At 60.8% G+C, this 20,584-nt stretch overlaps 8 protein-coding genes across 8 annotated transcripts; 4 read left to right on the top strand and 4 right to left on the bottom strand.

The window, feature by feature from the left end:
* Nucleotides 1–618: 618 nt before the first annotated feature.
* GGTG_03678 (hypothetical protein) lies at nucleotides 619–2,286 on the bottom strand. Its single transcript, XM_009221460.1, has one exon. The coding sequence runs from the start codon at nucleotides 1,993–1,995 to the stop codon at nucleotides 979–981; it is 1,017 nt and encodes a 338-aa protein (XP_009219724.1). The 5' UTR covers nucleotides 1,996–2,286; the 3' UTR covers nucleotides 619–978.
* Nucleotides 2,287–2,336: 50 nt separating this feature from the next.
* Nucleotides 2,337–3,919, bottom strand: GGTG_03677 (hypothetical protein; the record flags this gene model as incomplete). Its single annotated transcript, XM_009221459.1, has 3 exons — nucleotides 3,234–3,919; nucleotides 2,491–2,997; nucleotides 2,337–2,401 (listed from the first exon to the last, which is right to left on the bottom strand). The coding sequence occupies exons 1-3, from the start codon at nucleotides 3,634–3,636 to the stop codon at nucleotides 2,337–2,339; spliced, it is 975 nt and encodes a 324-aa protein (XP_009219723.1). The 5' UTR covers nucleotides 3,637–3,919.
* Nucleotides 3,920–4,862: 943 nt separating this feature from the next.
* On the top strand, nucleotides 4,863–8,666 carry GGTG_03676 (hypothetical protein). Its single transcript, XM_009221458.1, has 2 exons — nucleotides 4,863–6,752; nucleotides 6,822–8,666. The coding sequence occupies exons 1-2, from the start codon at nucleotides 6,662–6,664 to the stop codon at nucleotides 8,441–8,443; spliced, it is 1,713 nt and encodes a 570-aa protein (XP_009219722.1). The 5' UTR covers nucleotides 4,863–6,661; the 3' UTR covers nucleotides 8,444–8,666.
* Nucleotides 8,667–9,434: 768 nt separating this feature from the next.
* Nucleotides 9,435–9,812, top strand: GGTG_03675 (hypothetical protein; the record flags this gene model as incomplete). Its single annotated transcript, XM_009221457.1, has 1 exon — nucleotides 9,435–9,812. One exon carries the CDS (start codon nucleotides 9,435–9,437, stop codon nucleotides 9,810–9,812), a length of 378 nt encoding a protein of 125 aa, XP_009219721.1.
* Nucleotides 9,813–10,067: 255 nt separating this feature from the next.
* GGTG_03674 (C2H2 zinc finger protein) lies at nucleotides 10,068–12,774 on the top strand (the record flags this gene model as incomplete). The annotated part of the gene is made up of 2 exons (XM_009221456.1): nucleotides 10,068–10,439; nucleotides 10,510–12,774. The coding sequence occupies 2 exons, from the start codon at nucleotides 10,068–10,070 to the stop codon at nucleotides 12,772–12,774; spliced, it is 2,637 nt and encodes an 878-aa protein (XP_009219720.1).
* On the bottom strand, nucleotides 12,740–15,688 carry GGTG_03673 (L-galactose dehydrogenase). The gene has a single exon (XM_009221455.1). The coding sequence runs from the start codon at nucleotides 15,420–15,422 to the stop codon at nucleotides 13,641–13,643; it is 1,782 nt and encodes a 593-aa protein (XP_009219719.1). The 5' UTR covers nucleotides 15,423–15,688; the 3' UTR covers nucleotides 12,740–13,640.
* On the top strand, nucleotides 15,375–18,783 carry GGTG_03672 (hypothetical protein; the record flags this gene model as incomplete). The annotated part of the gene is made up of 7 exons (XM_009221454.1): nucleotides 15,375–15,386; nucleotides 15,701–15,778; nucleotides 16,026–16,175; nucleotides 16,434–16,714; nucleotides 16,804–17,872; nucleotides 17,946–18,018; nucleotides 18,097–18,783. 7 exons carry the CDS (start codon nucleotides 15,375–15,377, stop codon nucleotides 18,618–18,620), a joined length of 2,187 nt encoding a protein of 728 aa, XP_009219718.1. The 3' UTR covers nucleotides 18,621–18,783.
* On the bottom strand, nucleotides 18,581–20,584 carry GGTG_03671 (hypothetical protein). Its single transcript, XM_009221453.1, has 4 exons — nucleotides 20,347–20,584; nucleotides 20,130–20,252; nucleotides 19,806–20,061; nucleotides 18,581–19,717 (listed from the first exon to the last, which is right to left on the bottom strand). Exons 3-4 carry the CDS (start codon nucleotides 20,045–20,047, stop codon nucleotides 18,772–18,774), a joined length of 1,188 nt encoding a protein of 395 aa, XP_009219717.1. The 5' UTR covers nucleotides 20,048–20,061; nucleotides 20,130–20,252; nucleotides 20,347–20,584; the 3' UTR covers nucleotides 18,581–18,771.

Below are 20,584 nucleotides of genomic sequence, written 5' to 3'. Positions count from 1 at the left end.
AAGGCGAGTCTGCGGATCCGGGCACATAAACACGGGACACTAATGCGATGGGTAACCCGCACCACACATCCCACCCTGCTGCTGCTGCTGCTGCTGCCCCCTGCCGTGTGGATGGACCATGCTGAGCACAGGCCTGAAGGGCGGCAAGGGAGCGCTCGATTGCGTGCTCCGCGTTGCTTGCGCACGCACTCTGGGGGGAGGGGGTGGAGTAGAGCACGGGCTGTGGAGGGAGGGAGGGAGGAAGGGAAGGAAGATCGAGGCGAGGATCGATCACCGACGACCGGCCGGAACCGGGCGCACGGAGGAAAAAAAAAGGAATCCAGGCACTGCCGCCCCAATGCACACACACACACACACACACGCACACGCAATTCGCAGCCCGCCCGTCCATCCCTTGCCTCCTGCAATCCATTATTGTGTGCAGGAGACGCTTATGCGCCTCACCGTCGCAAAGGAGCCCCGAGACTTGTCGCAGCTGCGACAAACCTGGGGCGCGTTGCTCTGCCTCGGACCTTGCATTGCCGCGGCGGTTCTTGAGGGTTAGTGCGCTTTGGTCATTTGCTCTAAACACGGGCATAGATGGATGGATGGGGGGAAGGGAGAATACGTGACGGACGGTTCGAGATGAGAGAGAGATGTTTGCATAGCGGGTATCTAAGGTAGGTAGGTAGGTAAGTTTTTCTACGGAACAGGCCAAGCCAAAACATGATGAGTCGAAGCTCATGGTACAAGATACAGAGATGTGGTATCCTTGACGCCGGTCTAGCCACAGTCGGGCGATACCGATACAAATGAGAATGACGTGACGAATACAAATATTGTTAGAGTATAAAACGACATTTGGTTCATAAAATGCCTCTCGTTTCCGGCGAGCGCCGAGAACCGAGTAGAGAGAAGAGAAGGTAACAAGGTCAGAGAAAATGACAGCCAGGTAGGCAGAGCGCAATTTCAAAGACGGGAACGGGGCTCCCCCGGAGATCACCTCCAGGTGGAATGGAGCCGGGCGCGGCGGGCGCTGCTCCGGGTGGGCCTTAGGCCGACGTCGCCGTGCAGCATCAGGCTCTTCCAGCGGCGGCCCAGGCAGGCGCGGTCCCTGCCGAGGCTGCGCGCGCAGTCCTCCCAGTCCTCGCGCGACAGTCGCAGCTTCTCGAGCACGAGCTCGACTAGGACCCGGTCGTCCTCGGCGCTCCACGCCTCGCCGTCGGCCTCCACCTCGACGTCGGTGCCGGGGCCGCCGCCGCCGCCTGGTTGCCGGGCCGGCTCGTGCAGCGCGTGAAAGTCGGACCGCTCCAGGCCCATTGGCACCACCGCCGGCGCTATCCGTGCGCGCTTTGGCGTGTGTAGCGTCTGCGCTGGGGCCTCGGGGTTTACGTCCGTGTTTGTTGTTGTTTTTGTTGACGCTGGTGATGTTGGCGGGGCGACGCCGGGCGCAGTCCGTGTAGAAGCCGATGCACCGCGGACGTCCACGTCGCTGTCCGAGTCCGAGTCGGCGGCGGCCCGGCGCCTCTTGTTGGCGCCGCGCGGCGGGGCGCGCTTGGCGATCTTCTTGCGGGTCGTGACGGGGAGGTGGTCGACCGGGGCGGCGGCGGGCTCCGTCGTCTTGCGCGAGCGCAGGCGCAGCTTGAGCGGGCACGGCGCGTGGGCGAGCGGGGGTGTGGGGAGCTGGCTAGGGTTGCGGGAGCCGCCGCCTTCGCCGCGCGGGCACGAGGCCTCGCGCGAGCCGGCGGGCGGCGTGAATATCATGAGCCCGTTGGGGTTGTTGTTGTGGCTGTTGTAGTTGTTGTTGTTATTGTTGTGCGCAAAGGCAGGCGGTGCGCCGAGGAGGGACTGCAGGCTGCGGCAGGTGGCGACGATGTTTCCGAAGCCGAGCGCGCCGCCGCTGCTCTGTGCCGGCGGGCTGGCAGGGGGCGACGCGAAGAGCGCGGCCTGGAGTCGGGCGGACGAGGCGGCGGCGCCGTGCGCCGGGTCGCAGGAGAGCGCCGAGGGGAGAAGCATGGCTGGAAACTGTATGCGCGATGCGCGCGCTCTTGTGCGGGTTCTTTTGAGTGTGGGCGACGGGCGTCTTCGGTATGCGCGCAGGTCGGACGGTCGATGGAGGCGTCGGGTGTGCGATGCGACGGGAGAGATGTGGGATGGAGACGCGTGCGCAATCGCAATGAGGATGTTTTAGGTTGTAGATATTCCCTATTCCCTATTCCCTGGATATTTTATTCCCTGGATATGGTTGATAGACAGGCGAGAGGGACGTCTTGGTCGTATGTGTTGTATGTGTTGGAGAGATGGATGATGCAGCAAGGTGGGCGGGCGGGTGAGGAATGGAGGGTAGAATAATGCGCCTAATAAGAGAGGTGAGTTGGGGAGGACCCGGAAGCGTCGTGGCGGGCGTCTGCAAAGCGGGTGTCTGCAAGCGGGCGAGGGTTCAGTTTGCTGCGAAATTGCTGCAAGGGCAGGCACCCCTGCCAGCAGAAAAAGTGGACACATGATGCACACGCCCCATCCGAAGTTGCGCAGAGCTCTGACCGCCCATCTGGACGGGGCCCCTTGGCTGTCGCTCCCTCTGGCCGTCAAGTGCCGGCGGGAAAAGAAAGCATGCTGCCAGGTTCTTTGTTGGCCTGGTCTGGGGAAGGCAGATATGCCAGCACTGGGCCGGACACGCTGGGGAACAGACGTGGCCAGGAACCCCGCGCATCGAGCTGGCACCGTTGCTCGTAAAGTCCCTGAGATGCGCCCTGACAGGCGGTGACTGCCGCTTGACCCGACCGACGGCCGCAGCCCGCTCGACCTTTGGCGCCTCGAGTGCCAGCCTGGCCCTGCCCCCATCAATGGGACCAAGTCGTGTTCCCCCGATATTGGGCAGCATCCCACAGGGCAGTACAACCCAGGTATTCCACAGGGCCAGCGAAACCGGCCGCCGAGTGGCCCCAATTCGACGGATGGCACCAGACGGATTTGCAGGGAGGAACACGAGCACGAACAGGACCCATCGCGACTGACTCGCTCACCTTGGGGTGTCTTGCATTATCGAAAATACCCGCCAGACGCACTGCCTGCTGCACTACTACGTAACTGGAGGTACAATACAGTGCCTAACAAGTAGGTACACGTCGAGTCTTTGCCCTCAGGCGCCCGGTCCTTGCCGCGAGGGAGCAAAGATGGTGTGGTGCGTGCTTCGTTTTGTCTCGCCCGGGTCTGAGGTCAGCGACTGCTAGCCTGGTCGCGGCTTGTCTGCCTACGCATTGCATCAACGTCTCGCCCGTGGTGGTGGTGTGGTAGTCTCGGTTGAAAGCCGGACAGGGCTGCCTGACCTTTTGCTTGAGCGTCCTTGACAGCCCGGCACATGATGCAGTCCATTCCGTCAGATGCCCACCAGACCTCTTCGTCCATGACGCACCGCCGGGCGCACCTGCTTCCCTCCTTCATCCTCCCTCTAGACACGATACCACCACCCCTAGCACTCTGGTCGGAAGTCAGTCCGGATCTGATTTCATGTCCTAGGTTCCATATATCCCGCATCCCTCGCCGTTGGCGGATAGAAAGCAAAGCAAACGAGGGCGGGGTGGGGCGACGAGGGCGACAATGGTCAAGGGAGGGGCATCGTGCATGCGTTATTGATTCCTCGACGTCGTGCGCTTCCATTGCCGCCCATCTGACTGACGGCAAAGATAACGCTCCGCCGCCCGCTTTCACTGCACATAATTATGGATGCTTTTCAACCCACAAGCCCCTCCCAACCCCAGGCTACCGCTGATCACCCGCATTCCTCCGGTTGCGTCTCCCTCCCTCCCCTCTCCTATCCCTCACACCGCCAGCTCTGTGCGATAAGCCCAGGTAGATGTATCTGCAAGATAGCATGTCTTGTGTGTAAGCCATTCACTAGTGCTCACAGACACGGCGGCTTTCTTTGAGCCCTAACATATGATCTACCCACATCTGCCCAGTATGACAGGCCCAGAGTGTCCCTTGGGGGAGATGTGGCAGTGGAAGGGAGGAGGGGGAGGATCACGAGAGTAGTCAGGTCAAAAGACCCGGGCGCACCAGTCCGCCCATCGTTGACACCACAGAGGGGGACAGACTGATGATTGACTCCGAATGGTCCTGGACTGACGTTGCCCTGCCGCCCCACCGGACGCGTCGCGTGAAAAAGACGCGCATAAATCGACGCGTCGCGAAGATTTCGCGTTTAATTAGACCAAAGGAATTGTCCAATCACACAACACTATTTCCGAGCGACCTTTTACCGACCCAGAGCTGGGCCCACTCCTTTGCCCCATCAACTCCCTAAGTGCTTGCGTCGACATGCGGAGCCTGCCTAGGCTCGATGTGGGCCGGACCGATCGATTCTCTGGCACCTCGGCAGCTGGCGCAACAGGCACTCTGCATTCACGCCCGTTTTTTCGCTGGTTTTCTGCTCCTGCCTTGGCCGACCGTGGTTTAGGCGGGGTCACACCCAGGCTGGCTGGCTGGCCAACCTGTGCTGACCCTTGCACCGTACCTTACAGCAAGCAGTCCAGGCGGTAAGTCCTCGGCGATGTTACCTGGAAACCCCGGAATAGGATAAGGGTCCCGGACCCCGAATATGCTTGCATCAAAATAAAAAGAGGGATACGGGCAGGAGTGAGTGTGTGCATCGACATGTAGGAAATGCCCTGATCTGGATAGCCGCGTGAGGATAGGTGGATGGTGGATGGGGAGGTAGGATGGATTCTATTCGTATCCATGTGCCTGGGGAACACATGTGCAAAGTATCCCGGGTCCACGCTCCCTCTCCCGCCCTCCACTGATCTTCGGTGGCCCCAGCGCCGACGCGCTATTAATGGTCTCGTCTGGGGGCGGGGTGAAGAACATGCATTTTCGGCCCAGGCATTCGCCTTGTCGCCAGCAATTGGGCATTCTGAGTCAGTAAAACATTCTCTAGCTTTTGTTTTCGTTATAACCCAGCCCTTTTAATATTCCCCGAAGCCGCGCACGGCTTGTTGCCGCTTCAAGGCTTGAGAATGCGAATTCGGCTAGTTGCGGTGTGAAGCCCGAATTGCATTTTGATGCTCCAAAGCCAACCACAATCCAATGGCTCATTTTGGGAAAAGATTGCATCTCAGGCAGCCAAGACCAACCTATCGACGAGGAAGACTGAGCGCATGTGCTCGCATAGCACCATGAGCATTCCCGGCCTCTGGCACAGACACCGAGGATGCGCATGGCCCACGTGGCTACCGCTGCATGCTCCTAGAGTCGAAAATTCGGGTGGTTGAGTCTTCCCTGCATCCCATATCAAAGGCGCCAGGGGTTTGCCGCCGCTTGAGCCAGGGGCCCATCAGCGCAGCAGTTGAGAGCCAGCCAACCATGTGTTCGACGCCTATCTTCAGTGCAACCGAATCGGAAGCCACCAGCCTCAAGAAGAGGAGCCAGCAGACTGAGTACCATCTCTCAGACACACCCGCTCTCTTATTTATGGCACGCGCTTAACTGGGCCGATACCGATCGGCGCCCCAGCGCTTGTTTCTGTGGATGCTGGAGCATTAGGCTGGAAACTGCTGCCTCTTTGCCGCGCTCATGCCAGTCGCATTCAGCCTTGGGAGGTTCGGCTCGTCGTCTAGCCTGGCCTTGGAGACATGGTTCCATCTCCAACGGTCCATGCTCGCTTGAGCCGAGCGGGTGCCTCCCACCCAACCGTCGGGCAGGTCTGGGCTGCAGCATTCGCGAAGCGCTCCCGCTGCGCTACCAGCAACGCCAGCCCTTCCATGCTAACCGCCATGGATACGCCCAGGCTCTGTTTGTGCCCACCCAGGAACAAAGACCCCAGAAGGTTCAGACCAGACAAGGGCCATCGTCGTGCGTCCAACCGCCTCGGGCCCATCTGATGCAATTCTGCTAGGGCGCGCTCGGGGCTGCACCACGATCCGTTGAAACGGCCTGCAAACAACGAAGCGCAGCCTCCGCCAACGGCTAGTGTCGTTGTTTTGAAACGCGCTTGGGCTGTCCGGCTCTTTGCCTGCTGAGATCGCCTGCTCAGGCTTGCCTGCTGTTCCTCCTGACCCGGGTGCGATGGAGAGGCTGCGCGGCGCATGGGGCCTATCAGCGCCCTGGACGCTTATTGGAGATGATCGTCCGTTGAGGCTCGAGAGTTTGGTTCGTGTCGGCGAGTTGTTGGCAGCGACTGCCTCATCCTCGCTCCCACCGGCCCATCCGCGCGCCCCTGGCGCCGAATGGCGGCGGCCGTTCTTATTATTATGTCCCACGCCATCCCTTCCCATGTGCGTCCCAATGAGCCCTCTCCTCCTTCCTGTCTGACCTGCCGTCATCGCCGCTGTTCCTTCTCGTGACAACGGGTCTAGCGCCTATCTTGTGCTTGAGGGTCTCGTTGCGTGCGAGGTTCACGCCACGGCAAAGACGATGATTTTTCCTTTCGTCTCGCTGCAGTGTTAAAGCTCTCCTCGGCCCTGCTAACAGACTGGCGAACTGGATCTGCTTCCGCCACGACCTTTTCCCCGACGCCCCCGGGCTTCGGGCTGATTCCAGCACTCAGCACCATCTCGTCCTTGTCTGCCTCGCCCGGCCACCCGACCCGCCGCCCGGCCCCATTTCTCGGCTAACCGGCCGATCTCGATCACGGCTTGCTCAGTGGCCGTTGCGAGGTGTAGGCTGGAACTTGATCGCTAAGGTCATGCCTGTACTTCCGAGGCAGGCTCAAGATGCGAGTGGCGCGGAAAGCGAATGGACTACCAACCGAATTGTTGCCGTGGCGGCGTCATCAGGTATCACAGCCCCCAAGCCAACCCATTGAATTCTCCGCACTCGAAGCTAACAGTCGCCGCCACTTGTAGGAGCTGGACTGCTCTTTTTGATACTTGTCATCCTCGCATTATATCGATACCGCTCAAGGGTATCTTGGTTCCGTCGACTCGATACAACGATTTCACGCGAGGCAATAGTACCCGCCGCCGCCCGAGGCAGTGAAGACCAGTATCCCCCCAAGGCGAGTTGCAATGTGAGAAGATCCCTCAGTCACGACTGGGACCCGGCAGGCCTATTCGCAGCCCCTGCGACTCGCAAATCCGGGCAAGACAAATCGCCAAGCACCTCGCCGCGGAGCTCTCCTGCTACAAAACCCCCCACCATGCTTGCACTTACACACCACAGCCCTTCGACCCTGGGTCCATCCGGTGCTGTTTCGGCGATTGGACCCCGAGATAGGGGTGTCTCGACCAAAGTCATACACTCGACCAAGCTCGCCTCGGCTATGGACCGCAGCGTGTCTTTGAGGCGTCCAAGGGACGTGGAGCGGAACCACCTGCTCACGAGCCATCCGGAAGAAGCCCCGCAAAGGTCCTCTTCCATGAGGTCGATTTCGTCTGTTTCCTCGGAGAGATCGCTCCAAAGCACGGAGTACCGCCTGCCGCCGTGCCCCATGAGCAGCAGCTACAAAGCGATCGATCTTAGTGAAGGCATCGACTTTGGCCCTGTGACCAGTCTCAGTCCACCTCCGCCTGTTCGCTCCCCTAGCGTTCGCGACACGGCTCAGGCGGCAGCCAAGGCTACGGACAAGGCCCCGACTGACACATCCGAATGGGCGATGACCGAGTTGCGTGCCGAGTCACCATCGCCGGAGAAGTCTAGACAGCACGTGGATGATAGCCTCTTGGCTGCCGCGGCGCTTGCCTGGCGGGAGGCGTCGGGAACACGAAGCTCGCCCGAACACCGCCGTCGGTACTCGCAGCTAGGCGAGAGGAAGCGTATCGAGTCGACTCTCGGCATCCCCACCGCCATGCTCGCCGCGACGTGGGGGAGGAATTCTGTTAGACTCTCCGGCCTGGTGGGGATGGCGGCTTTCAACGGCGGGTTCGGGGCCACTTTTCCGTCCTCGAACCCAGTCCCCGTCCCGGAGGCCCTCCCGGAGGCCTCGCCGGGAGGGTCAAAGCTGGCTCTCACAAGCGGTCCCGCCCACTCACCAACCAAGTCGAGCGAGAGGAGCCTGACGAGCAGTGCGTTCGGCGCCCTCGGCAACTGGCAGCAGCCAGCCCGGCACGTCAGCGAGGGCGACTACTACTTCAAGGCCAGGCACGGCAATCGCCGCCGCGTAGCCGACAGCAGCATCGAGCCGGACGACGGCCACGAGCTCCTCCCGACCTACGCCAGCCTCGCGCCTCCCGACGGCCGCAGAGCCACGGAACCTCCGCCCGACCGACCCGAGGCGGCGAGGGCGTCGCGAGCGCAGAAGAGGCCGAGCGCGAAGCACCGGTATCAGTACCCAAACTTCTACAATTCCAGGGTCGCAAGGAGGCTTCGGGGCGAGGAGCTTGCCGACCGACGGCAAAGGCACTCGCGGCAGCTACGAGAGGACCCGTCGAACGCGCAGCAGTCGAAGCCCGAGGAAAGCCGGCCCGACGACTATGTCCTCCAGCTCTCTCACCACGACAAAGGCTTTAATTTTGGCTTTGATTTTTAATTTCTGGCACGCTCTCGCTTTCATGTTTTATTCATGCCCTCTTTCTTGCTTTTTCCTATTTCATGTATGCTACTTGCTTCTTTCCCTCTTTCACGTGCGGTCTTCTATATCTTTTGGTCATGGCGGCCTCGGTTGCGTAATTCAGCGCGCTCGTCATTCTTGTCTCATCACTGTCACCCTACATTAGCAACTATTTGATACCTCGGGATGAGCACGTGCCTAGTCCTAATCACTGTGTCTGGTGAAGTGTATAATCATGAAATGGCGTAAGACGTGATCATTCATTGTCACCTACGCCTGCATCTAACTGTGTCCCGTCACATCCATAGCCGGCCGATTCACACATAGAGAGTCTTTATTGTGATGTATTTAGCGCCGATTTCGGCGTATTTTCCAACGCTATTTTCTCTCACAATCATGGTGTTTCATGTGGCATGGATACCATGCAGACGCATGTGGCCCACGTTGGACCAGGCTCGCATGATTACCAGCCGGAGGGGGTTGGTTTGGTATCCAATCGAAAGCTCTGATGGGGCAGATTGTACGATGTCGGGATGCCCGGGTGATGTACTGTGGTATCGGCAGAGGCAAGATACCTCAGACAGCATGTGCCTGTTACATGGGGTGAGTGAGCTAGCGATAGATAGGGTTGAGATGCCTGAGCTAAGCAGCTATCAGCCCAGATTGTGCCTGTGCACACCAGGCACAGAAGGACAGACTGACTGGGTTAGCTGGGGTTGATGATTGGTGCGCTGACCTCTTCCCAGCCACATAACTCTATTAGCTGTTGGGCTGTTCCTTGGGGAAACGTGCGGGGTTGCTGGGCTAGCAGACGCGCATCACAACATGAAGGCAACTCTTTCGCTCACAGCTGGAGGTCACTTGCAGTCAGGCACAGCCATGAGGATAGCTGCGATATTTGAACATTCATTTCATTGGTGGCACGTCTGTTGACCAGAGGTTTGACATTATTGCGTGTAATGGATGGTTGATGGAATCAATTAACCCCTGGACATTGGGGCTGCCCCGCCAAGAGTGCATGCCAGGGTCGTACTGGCCCCCCAGCTTGGAGGAGCCCGTTAGTTCGGTGCCCAAGAGCCAGAGCGGGCAGCACATGCACCGTGCACCGTGCACCCAGCTCCCCCAGCCCGCCCGTCCTCGCCCACTGGGGTTCACTGGCAGGTTGCGACAACCATCAACAATCGATCCTGGGTCGCCTGCCAACAAATCCGTCATCAGCCCAGCCTCCACCACGCCCACCTCGACCGCCCGCCCTGCCTGGTCGAGTCGACGACGGCCAGGCTTTACCAATTACAACCGCGACGCAGCTCCCAGAGCCCGCCACTGCGAGAGCAGGGCGAGAAAATAACTCGTCCGTGCCTGCCCCCTCATTTCTGCTTTGTGTCCGTCGGCTCGTCCCCTCGAACAGCATCGGACGCCCGACAGCCCGCCGATCCCTCGAGACAAGCATCGACGTCAAGCTGCCGCATTTCCGGCGCCCACACCTCCCCCCCAAAACACACTCGCGTCTGCGCCTTTGTCGCATTCATCACTCTGGGCGGCGCCTGCAAGATCTGCCTCGAGGCCTCGCTCGCCTCCATGAGGTAGAGTCAACACCGCCATCATGGGCAACACCAACACCAAGGAGGCCCGCGATGTCGCCTCGCCCCGCTCTCCGCACGACCCGCGCTTCCCCCAGCAGCAGGACCCGGCGAGCCAGTCGTCGTCTAGGCACAGGTCGCGAGCTAGCCGCTCCGACCTCGGCAGCCTCCTGGGCATCAGCCAGGCCTCCTCGTCCTCGGCCCAGCCGCCCTATGAGCGCCGCGAAACTAAGCAGGAGCGGGAGGCCCGGAGGCTCGAAAAGGAGCGCCAGGCTCGCCTGATAGAGCGCGAGAGGAGTTTGAAAGAGGAGCATGTCGATGGCGGCTACCTCGTCACCCTCGGCACCTACGTCGGTCCAGAGGACTACAGCAAGCCCACCGTTCGGCAGCTACAGGTACGCCCAGCCATCGCCCGTCCACCCTCCCCCTCACGCTCGCGTGCTGACTGCCCCATCACCATCGTAGATCGAGCGGAAAGTTGCACCATTCTGGAGGGGCTTGAACGACTTCTCCGAGACGTGGAATGAGCACCAGATAATCGCTGTAGCCCGCGGTCTTCCCCTCCCCGCGGCCGACGCAACTCCCCCCGAAGAACTCATCCCTAGACCCATGTCGGCGGACCCAGCCTCGACCTCGTCGCAGAATCTGAACAGCCTCACGATCCCCATGGGCGACAGAACACAGTCGGCCGCTTCTGACAGGAGCGGGTCTGGCCTCGGCTCTATCATCCCGTCGTCATCCTCGGCCCGGAACAGCTCACCCTTCAAACATCGGCCAAAGGCCATCGCGGCAGCACTTAGCATATCGTCACGCAATGGCTCGGCGACCGAGATAGTCCCCCGCGAGATCAAGCTTGCGCAGGACCCCTTCGTCAATGGGCAGCCTCTTGAGGTGTTTTTGTACAAGGACGCTGCAGAGTGCCCCATCTGTTTCCTCTACTACCCGCCTTATCTCAACCACACGAGATGCTGCGACCAACCGATATGCAGCGAGTGTTTTGTGCAGATCAAGAGGGCCGAACCTCACCTCCCCGAAGGGCATGGAGAGACTGAGAACCCCGAGGCGAACCCGGAGGAGCAGGCAGGCCTCCTAATTTCCGAGCCGGCCTGCTGTCCGTACTGCCAGCAGCCCGAGTTTGGCGTCACATACGAGCCCCCTCCGTTCCGCAGGGGCCTGACATACTCCAACTCGGGGCCGAGCTTGGGGGTTGGGGTGTCGGGGACGGCCATGTCTTCTAGTAGTTCACTGAGCTCGAACCTGTCCCCAACTTCCATGACACACCCATCCACACAGAACAGGAGACGGACACAGTCGCTTTCGGTAAACGCCCCCAATGTCATCACCACCGACCGCGTCCGCCCCGACTGGTCGACGAAGCTTGCAACTCAACGTGCTCATATCGCTAGGCGCGCCGCGGCTGCCACTGCACTTCACACGGCCGCATTCCTAATGGGAAACTCGGAGAACAGGGGGTTCAGAGTCGGCAGGTTCAGCAGGCGGAACACGGGCAGTGCATCGGCAGCAGGGCCCTCGAGCGGTTCTGGCGATGCTGCTACCGATGCTGCCGGCGGTGGAGGTGGGGAGAGTGGATCTCGCTCGCCGGCAACCATGGAGCCGGGCCCTCGGGGCAGCTCGGGGCGGGCAATTCTCGGAGGCGGCAGGAGGAGCCGTATGGAGGACCTGGAGGAGATGATGTTTGCCGAGGCCATAAGATTGTCCCTCGCGGCCGAGGAGGAGCGAAAACGCAAGGCTGACAAGGAGGAGCGGAAGGAAGCCAAGCGCAGGGAGAAGGAGGAGAAGAAGGCGGCCAAGGCTGCAGCAAAGGCCGGTGCGTCGGGGCCATACGCAGGAAGCACTGGCGGGAGCGGGTACAGCTCTGTAAGCGGCAGCTCTTTGAGCCTGCCAAGCCTGGGTCTGGGCCGCCGTCGGGGCAATAGTGCTGCATCCAACCTGCGTGTTGAAGCCAGTGTTGCCAGCGCCATGGCGGCGACGGCCATCGGAAGCCCCAGCGCTTCAAGTGTTGCCCTCGCAGGCGACAAGGACAAAGGGAAGGGCGTCGAGCGTTCACCGCCCTCGAGCACCAAGGAGCCGAGCGCCGAAGGCGAGCAGAGTTCATCGAGTGGCGCCTCTGCTTCGACCGCTCAGCCTATCCCGTCGCCGCCACACCGGCCCGCCGGGCCATCACATCTTCGCCAGATGAGCAGCGCATCCTCCATCACGAATTCGTCGCTCAGTGACACGCCTGGTGGTAGCTACAGGGGCCAGTCACATGTTCACGACCCGCGCGCGAGTGGCTACAGCCTGGGCGGACACAGCAATGCCTGCGATGATGCGGGAGGGCAGGGGGACCGGGCAGCCGACAGGGACCCCAGCACCAGCACGGAACCCATGTTCAACTTCACCAGTCTCGCCGAGATGGTGGGCGTGCAGCTCGAGGGCGAGCATGCCGGACGCCGACTGTCCGCCATTGGCCGCGATGCTGTTTCTGGCGAGAGCAGCGCGACACAGGCAAGCGATTCGGCCAAGGAGGAGGCCGAGGTGCAGCAGATCGAAGATGCCGTCGATCAGAATGATGTCGACAGGGCTCCGAGCCCAGCGGCCATTAAGACGGCCCAGGCTCCCCCGCCGCCAGAACTGGTGGTGACGCCGGGCACTCCGGCGATAGTCGAAGATGGGATCGAAAATTCTAAGCAACTGGGGGCAACAGAAGTGGTTCACAATTCGGCCTGAGGCTTACCAACAGGGGGCGTCTCTTCATCGCCCTGACACACTTGCTCGCAAACACAGCAGGGCCAAAGCCAGGCACATGCAAAACGAACACATTTGACTAAGCAGGGAAAATGACTTTGAAGGGCTGGCGCGGGCGCTTTCGTGAGCGATATAATCCAGCAGCAAACCCTGGCACATTTGCCAACCCCGACATCCCTCCATGCCTGCCCATATACCAAGCGCGTCTTACACTCCTTCTTGCCCCGCATCCCCATTCCCCTTCCCATCTCTCAACCTCCTTTCCTTAATACCTCTCTCTTGTTGTTTTGCTTTTTGGGACATACCGTTGTTTGGAACGTGATCTCTATCATTTAGATCTGCCCTGACGGCTCCCAGGGCTTGCGGGGCTGTTGCAGGGCGTCGGAATCGGCATTACGCAGTAGTGATTTTGGTTGGTTGGCGCCGGGGCATGGTCTGATTTTGTCCGTCCTCCTGCCGAAGATGGCTTCGTTCCTCGTATCGACATAGCACAGAGTCGACTTAACTGTTCTCTGTATGGCACAGTGGCTGGTGACGTCGTCGTTCTGCCGCAACCTCGTCTTGCAGAACGTAACCGCTGTGACTTTCCTCGTCCTTTTCTCTAGGTACCTTGATACGCGCGCGAGTGGTTTATCAAACCAGCATGAGCATGGACCGACCACGTGATGGTGAAAATGCCACTCGCTAATTTTAAACAAGTTGCTATATGCTTCACGAACCTAGGCAGCCAAGAGGATATTAACTAGGTAGGTAGGTAGGTTCTAGCGAGGAAACGCGCGCAACGAACGACAGACGCAGAAAACACGCCCGGGATGGTCCGTGAGCGGGAGAGAGCCGGAGTTTGTCCTTCACGTGCCGTTGCCGTTGGGGTGCGTGACAAACCACCCTTGTGGCGGACTTTCCCAACTGTAGTCTCTCCAGTCCCCAAGTATTGGCCATAGCACCCGCCTGACAAACTCGCCCACGGCAGACGGCCCCGCGGCGGCCTCGGTGTGGCCGCCGGAAGCGTCTATTGCGGCACGGCAGCTTCTGCCATTCGCAAGACCCCCCTCCTCGCCCACGGCGGGCTGGTGGAGCCTCAGCCCGAGGTCCTCGACGACGCCGCGCCACTCCTCCACCGTCTCCTCGAGCTCCTCGACAGTGGTGACGCCAATGACGGTGGCGCCGACCTTGCCGCCGCCGCCGACGGCGAGCCCGGCGACGGCGGCGGCGCGGCCCCACGTCTCGAGGGCGAAGCGTATGGCGATGCGGGCGAGGGTGCTGCTGCTGCTGCTGCTACTGCCGCCGCCCTGGGCGGCGACGGCGGCGCGCATGTCGACGCAGGCGGCGCGCAAGCCCTCGGGGGCCGGGTGCCAGGCGCCCTGGGGCCCTACCGAGATGGAGGGGGCGAGCAGGCCCATGGCGACGATGCTGGCGTTGAGGACGACGTCGACGCCGGCGGCGCGGAAGCGGGCCAGGGTGGCCGGGTCGGTCAGGGCCGTGTTCTGGACGGTGCAGTGGCAGTAGCTGAGGATGGCGTCGAGGGCGCGGGAGCCGGGCGCGGGCTCGGGAGCGCCCGCGCCGCCGCCGCTGCGCCCCAGCGCGGCGATCTTCTCGGCCAGGTCCAATAGGCGTGGGATCGGGTAGCCGCTGATGCCGACATGGCGGATTTTGCCGCGGCGCTGCAGGTCCCAGAGTGCCGGCATGGCGCCAAGGACGTCGGCGTCGGTCACGAACTCGACGTCGTGCAGGTACACGAGGTCGAGGTAGGGGGTGCGCAGGCGCTCGAGCGAGCGGTAGACCGAGGCGGTGATGGCGGCGGGGCTGTAGTCGAACGAGGCCGGGCCGACGCGGCCGGCCTTGCTGATGAGGAGGTACGAGGCGCGTGGGTGCCGTGGCGGCGGCGGCTGCTGCTGCTGCTGGGGCTGGCCGTGGTGGCCGTTCTGGTCCTGGACGTCGTTGGCTCCGTTGCTGCTGCCCCTGCTCCCGTCGCCGCCTTGGACGGCGGCGCTGATGGCCTCGCCCAGGAGTATCTCGGCGGGGCCGTAGTAGGGAGACGTGTCGAAGGCGCGGATGCCCAGCTCAAAGGCGCGCCTGATGATGTCGTGGACGGGTAGCTTGGTGGGGTCGTGGACGTACTGGGTGTTGAAGGTGGCGGTGCCGAGGATCAGGGGCGGGAGCACGGCCGAGAGGGCGATGGGCTCAACGGCGCCGTCCCCCAACGACGGGTTGTGGCCGTGGCCGTTTGTGCGCGGGGCTGAGGGCTGCCGGGGAACAGTCGGGCCAGCCATTCTATGGATCCAAGTAGCTGTGGTGCGCGAGGCACGGCGGGCAAAAGGCGTCGTCGAGTAAATGCGGCTGGTTGCGCGCAGTAGATCAGAGGGGAGGGGGGGATCAGCTTGGGGGAATAGCGACAGACAGGATGTAGCTGAGAAAGCGGCCAGTGGGAGGAAATTAGAGAGACAGAAGCTTCTCGGATCTATGTCTTGAAAAGGAAGAGAAATAGAATAAACAACGAGCTTCAATCGCGCGCGCCCACGCGTAAAGCTAACAGTCCAGGGAAGGACCTTTCTGTCTGGTCTGCTTCCCCTGAGCCCCGAGTGATGCCGTCGACTGTTGGTCTGAAAGTCAAATTGAGTGTAGTCTGCCATGTGGCGATCCCGACAGGGCCGTCAAGGCATCATTGATCGAGCATCATCCCTCCTCGCCTCCCTTGTGGCGCCCGTGCAGGGCGGGGAGCTCTCGGCCGAGCAAACCATGCGCTATTTGCGAGACGCACGCATCGCAACGCATCGCTTACCAAGACACAACTTGTCAAGACACGACTGTTGAGCCAAATCAAAATGATTGGTGCGCAACACCACCTAAGAGGCAATCAATCGCTCTTCCCCCGCGCTGTTCCTTCCTTCCATTGCCTAAAACGGAACAGAGTTTGGCGGCGGCTGCCTGTCCCGTCGCCCGCGCCCAGGGTTTGATGGGCCGATGGAAGGCGCTACTGCTGGGCCAGGTTAGACTGGCGATCGAATGCGGAGGCTGTTCAATATATTAAATCACAGCACTTTGAACTCGCCCGATTTACCCTTGACGCCAATCACCATTCCCGGATTGTCAGCGTCTGGCACGAGCGAGCGTGGCACTTGTAAACGAACGTACGAGCCAGCTTTTGCTCACTCTCCCGCATACGCGGTTATCTCCAGCACACAACTAGGCGGGACAGCAGCAAACACCAGCCTAATACCGCCCCCCTGTCGTAGTCAATATCCATCAAACCACAGTCACGTTCGGCCATTAGGCATCTGTCCATCGAGGATATTACCGTTCCGCCGTCGTGGCTTGGCGGCACCACCTTTCCCACGGTTCTTCTCCTTCCTAAGCCGCAGAATGACGATGCCAGCGCGCGGCAAGTGTGTTAAAGGCCGTTGGCGGGCGAGTTATCTTCCCAAGTTCCGAGCCATAAATGTCACGACGCGCCCCTGGTTGTCCTTGCTAGGGAGCCGCTACCTACATGCTGGACCGACTATCTAGCAGATTGGCAGTCAAGATGCGCTGTTCTGTAGCCCTTCTCCTGGGAGCTGTCGCCCTGTTGGGTGGTAATGGTAGTTTTTGAAAACCCTCCACTCCCGACGGAATTTGCCAGACGGGGATATGCTGATACTTCCGAGTTACCCATCTATCTAGCTCTGGGCCAGCAGTCGGTTCCATTTCTCGACCCCTTGACCGGTCTCACTTTCTCCAAATACGAGAATGAGCTTGGGGTGTCCTTCAGTATTGCCCTGCCTGATAACATTGCTTCAGGGGCACCCTATGATGCCGTTCTCCAGACGGTTGCCCGCAAGGACATCGGCTGGGTTGCCCTGGCCTGGGGAGGCTCCATGACCTACAACCCGATTGCGCTGGCCTGGCCCCACGGAGACGAAGTTGTTCTGACATCTCGGATCGCATTGTGAGTATGATAAATTGAGCGCTGTTGCCTGGGCCACCTTCACGCAATATCCGGCTAGTAGAGCATACAGAGCTGACCTTGCTTCCCAGTGGCTATTATGTTCCTCCTATCTACAAGGCCGCCAAATATCAGATCCTTCCCAAGGGCACTTTCGTCAACGCAACTCACTTCCAGGTCACTGCCAAGTGCAGCGGATGTACCAGCTGGGGCGACGACGACATTGGCGTCACCTACCTGAACCCCAAGGAGGACCAATACCTTGCCTTTGCCTACTCGTCCGCCCCTGTGGAAGAGCCTGCAAACCCAGAGAGCGGCTTCAGCATGCACGACACGACGGGCCATTGGGTCCACAGCTTCGCACAGGGCGTGAATCCAGACTTTGAGCAGTTGCTGTCAAAAAACCTTGAAGGGACCGGACCCGGCGAGGGCAGCAGCCCCGGTCCCTCTGCAACTAGCTCCGCGCCTGTGGCTCCGACTTCGTCTCTAGCGGCTCCGCCAATGGCCTCTACGGCTGTAGGGCTCCCGTTTCCGACTTTCTGCGGCTCTGTTCCTACCCGTCGGTTTCCCTATTCCCTGGCCCCTGGCTGGAAGGCCACAAAGATATCCGGGAATCTCATGAACCCTCGGGGACTCGCGTTCGACCCGCTCGGCAACTTGCTTGTGATTCAGTCTGGCTACGGAATTAGCGTTCACACATTCGGCGCCGACGGCTGCATGAATGGCACCCAAGGCTTAATTCTAATCCCCGGACTAAATCACGGCCTAGCAGTAACTCCGGACGGGAAGCACTTGTATGCTTCGTCCATGACCACGGTCTGGAGATGGGACTACGACGCCAACACTCGCACTGTGAGCAACCAGGTGGTCGTGATCAAGGGCATGAACAACGGCGGGCACTCGACCCGCGCTCTTTGGCTAGCTCCCAAGAACCCAGACATCATTCTAGTTCAAGTTGGGTCCAACTCCAACTGGGATCACGCGTCCGGAAACCCGGCTGAGGGCCGCTCTGATATAAGGGCCTTTGACCTGGGAAAAACACCCACAGGCGGTTACAACTACGTTGGCGGGGGTTTTCAAATGGGCTATGGGATGAGAAACGCCGTTGGTGTTGCTTTTGACCCCAACGGCGATGCCTGGGAGGTGGAAAACAGCGGAGATGTGAGTACACAAGCCCTGCGCCTTGTAGCACGTCAAAATGTGCTGCTCAGCGGCATCACTGACCAGCGAACAGAGCTTTGCGCGCACCGTTAACGGTGTCAGCACGGATATCCACCACGAGAACCCAGCAGAGGAGCTCAATTACTGTAAGCGGCCGTGGGTTGTAAATAGATATAAACCCTGTCTTTCGCAAGGCTAACAAGGTGTGATTCTTTATCTATCAGTGGGCGATCCAACCAAGCCAAACAACCAGTGGTATGGCTACCCGACGTGCTTCACTGTTTGGGACCCTTCGGTCTTCCGCGACAGAACAGACTTCAAGACGGGCGACCAATTCGTCGTAGCGCCAAACTCGACCTTCAACGACGCACACTGCAGTGGAAAGGCAGTGGCACCCACACTGTCGTTCCAGGCGCACTCGGCACCCATCAGCGGCCTCTTTGACGATGTGGGCGACAACATGTACGTGACCTTCCACGGCTCGTGGAACCGCCAGCCAGCCACGGGTTACAAGCTCGTTCGGATTCCATTCAAAAAGGATGGGGCACAGTATAAGCCGGTGGCACCTCCCGACTCCAACAAGGGCTACGAGGACATCATGTGGAGCACCGACGTTGAAAGGTGCTCTGGCAACACATGTTTACGCCCGGCTGGTCTGGTCTGGGATAACACGAGGTCGAGGATCTTTATGGGGAGCGACAATAGCCGGGAGGGTGAGCTTTTTGTCATTGCGCACGAAAGCTTTTAGTACTGGTGGTTACTACAAACACGTATTACTAGACCGTCTGTTTCTGGATAGATAGTATACGAGTTTCTATGGGAAGTGAGCACAAGACAACATGTGGTTTGCCAACCGCTGCGCACACATATCGTGTCTACCCAAGATCAGTGACTCCAGCTCACTCGGCAGCTGCAACTGGCTGCAGCAAGCCAGTCCTGAGAAAGGGGACCTCGACGCCGAGAACCTCACCGGTGGCGCGGTCCTTGACAAAGACAATCCTCTCGACGGCCTCGCCTCCGTAGTGTAGCCAGTCGGCAAAGGTCCAAAGCAGGCAGTCGTGCTCCGAGAGGCCGGCGCCCGGCAGGCCCGAGTTGCGCGGGATAGCCGTCTCCCACCAGATTCTCCAGTCCTCCCGCACGACGGCCCTCTGGCCGCCGCCGCCGCCGCCGCCGGGGGACAGCGGTGGGAGGTCGACGGTGCCGGGGACGGACACGCCTGCGGGGAAGATGCGGTACGAGGCCACGGTGTCGTTGTTGGAGCCCGACCCGGGTATGAAGGCACCCAGCGTCGCGGACCAGATCTGCGGGAGGGCGGCCAGCACGTCGGAGCCGTTGCGGGCCAGCGCTGCGAGGCGCAGCGAGCCGTCGTCGTGCCAGGCTATGGCGGCGGAGGCGGCAGCACCGGCAGCAGCACCCGAGGGCGGCGAGGCGAACCGACCGACGTGGCCGAGGCGGGCGGCCTCGTCGTGCGCGGCGTCGTCGACGGCCGGGGCCAGGACCGAGAGGGCGGCGTCCCAGATGTAGGACAGGCCGTCGCCGGCGCCGGCGGTCAGCACCACCAGGCCGACGCCGAGCTCGGGCACGACGGCCAGGCGCGAGCTGTAGCCGTAGGCGGCGCCGCCCTTGGCGTAGACGGGCACGGACCGCGGCCGCCGCGGCGTCAGCTGACCTATGGCCGGCACGTACACCTCCCACGGCGTCCCGACCAGGCTGCCGCCCGAGCCGGCGAAGGCGGCCGGCTGCAGCCACTCGCGCACGCGCGTGCGCGTCTGGAGGACCGTCCCGGTGAGGATGGCGTGTGCGAAGGCGGAGAGGTCCGAGGTGGTCGAGACGAGGCCGCCTCCGCTTTTTTGTTTGTTTTGCTTGTCAGCTCCCCCTCGTGGCAGGTAAAAGGAAAGAGGGATAAAGAGGCAAAAAGGGGGGGAAAGCCTACGGTGTGCTGTCGCCGTAGGGAGAGCCCCACGTGTTCTCCATTGGTGGAATCACAGCCAGAGAGTCGTTACCCGGGCTGGGAAATGTGTTCGTCATGTTGAAGGGCCCGGTGAGGAAGTGGGCGAGCTGCTGCGTGTAGTTCATGCCCGTCGCTGCCTCGACGGCGTACGCCAGAATGGTGAAGGCAATGTTCGAGTAGACCGGCTTGGCCATGGGCTCGGCGACAGGACGCAACGTGAGCATGGCCTTTAGGAGCTCTAGATTTGTTGACCCGTTAGAGATCAAGCATCGCAAACAGGCACTGTACGACCGACCCGCTGCTTACGTTCTTTGGAGCAGCCTTGGTTCAGGCCAATGACGCCACAAGGAGGGAAGTCGGTGTCGTTGATGGGAGGAAAGCCCAGGGACTGGAAATAGGACTGCAAGAAGTAGAACTCGGAGAAGCCAACTGTGGATGCCACCAGAAAAGAATGTAATCAGTCAGAGCGAGTAGGGGAAGCCAAGGGCGGGTGCGAAAGACTCAAAAAAAAAGAAAGACGTACAGTTGGGCGGAATACCAGAGAGCTGGGACCCGAGGTGCCCGAGCGTGATGTTACCCCACGAGATGGGCGAGGAAGGGCTGCTCAGCTGGGGCAGGTACTTTGTGACGGGGTCGTCGGCGTGCAGGCCGCTCCGGATGACGACGGCGCCGGTGACGACCTTGGATATGGGACCCGATCAGGTACTGCGAGTCCCTGTCCAGGCGCCTGGTGCCCCTCGACGTTGCCGCGCGCGAGGTGG

The sequence above is a fragment of the Gaeumannomyces tritici genome, assembly GCF_000145635.1.
Source record: "Gaeumannomyces tritici R3-111a-1 unplaced genomic scaffold supercont2.2, whole genome shotgun sequence".
NCBI classification, from domain to species: Eukaryota; Fungi; Ascomycota; class Sordariomycetes; order Magnaporthales; family Magnaporthaceae; genus Gaeumannomyces; species Gaeumannomyces tritici.
The sequence above is the reverse complement of the archived record's forward strand: the minus strand, read 5'-3'. Positions and strand labels throughout refer to the sequence as shown.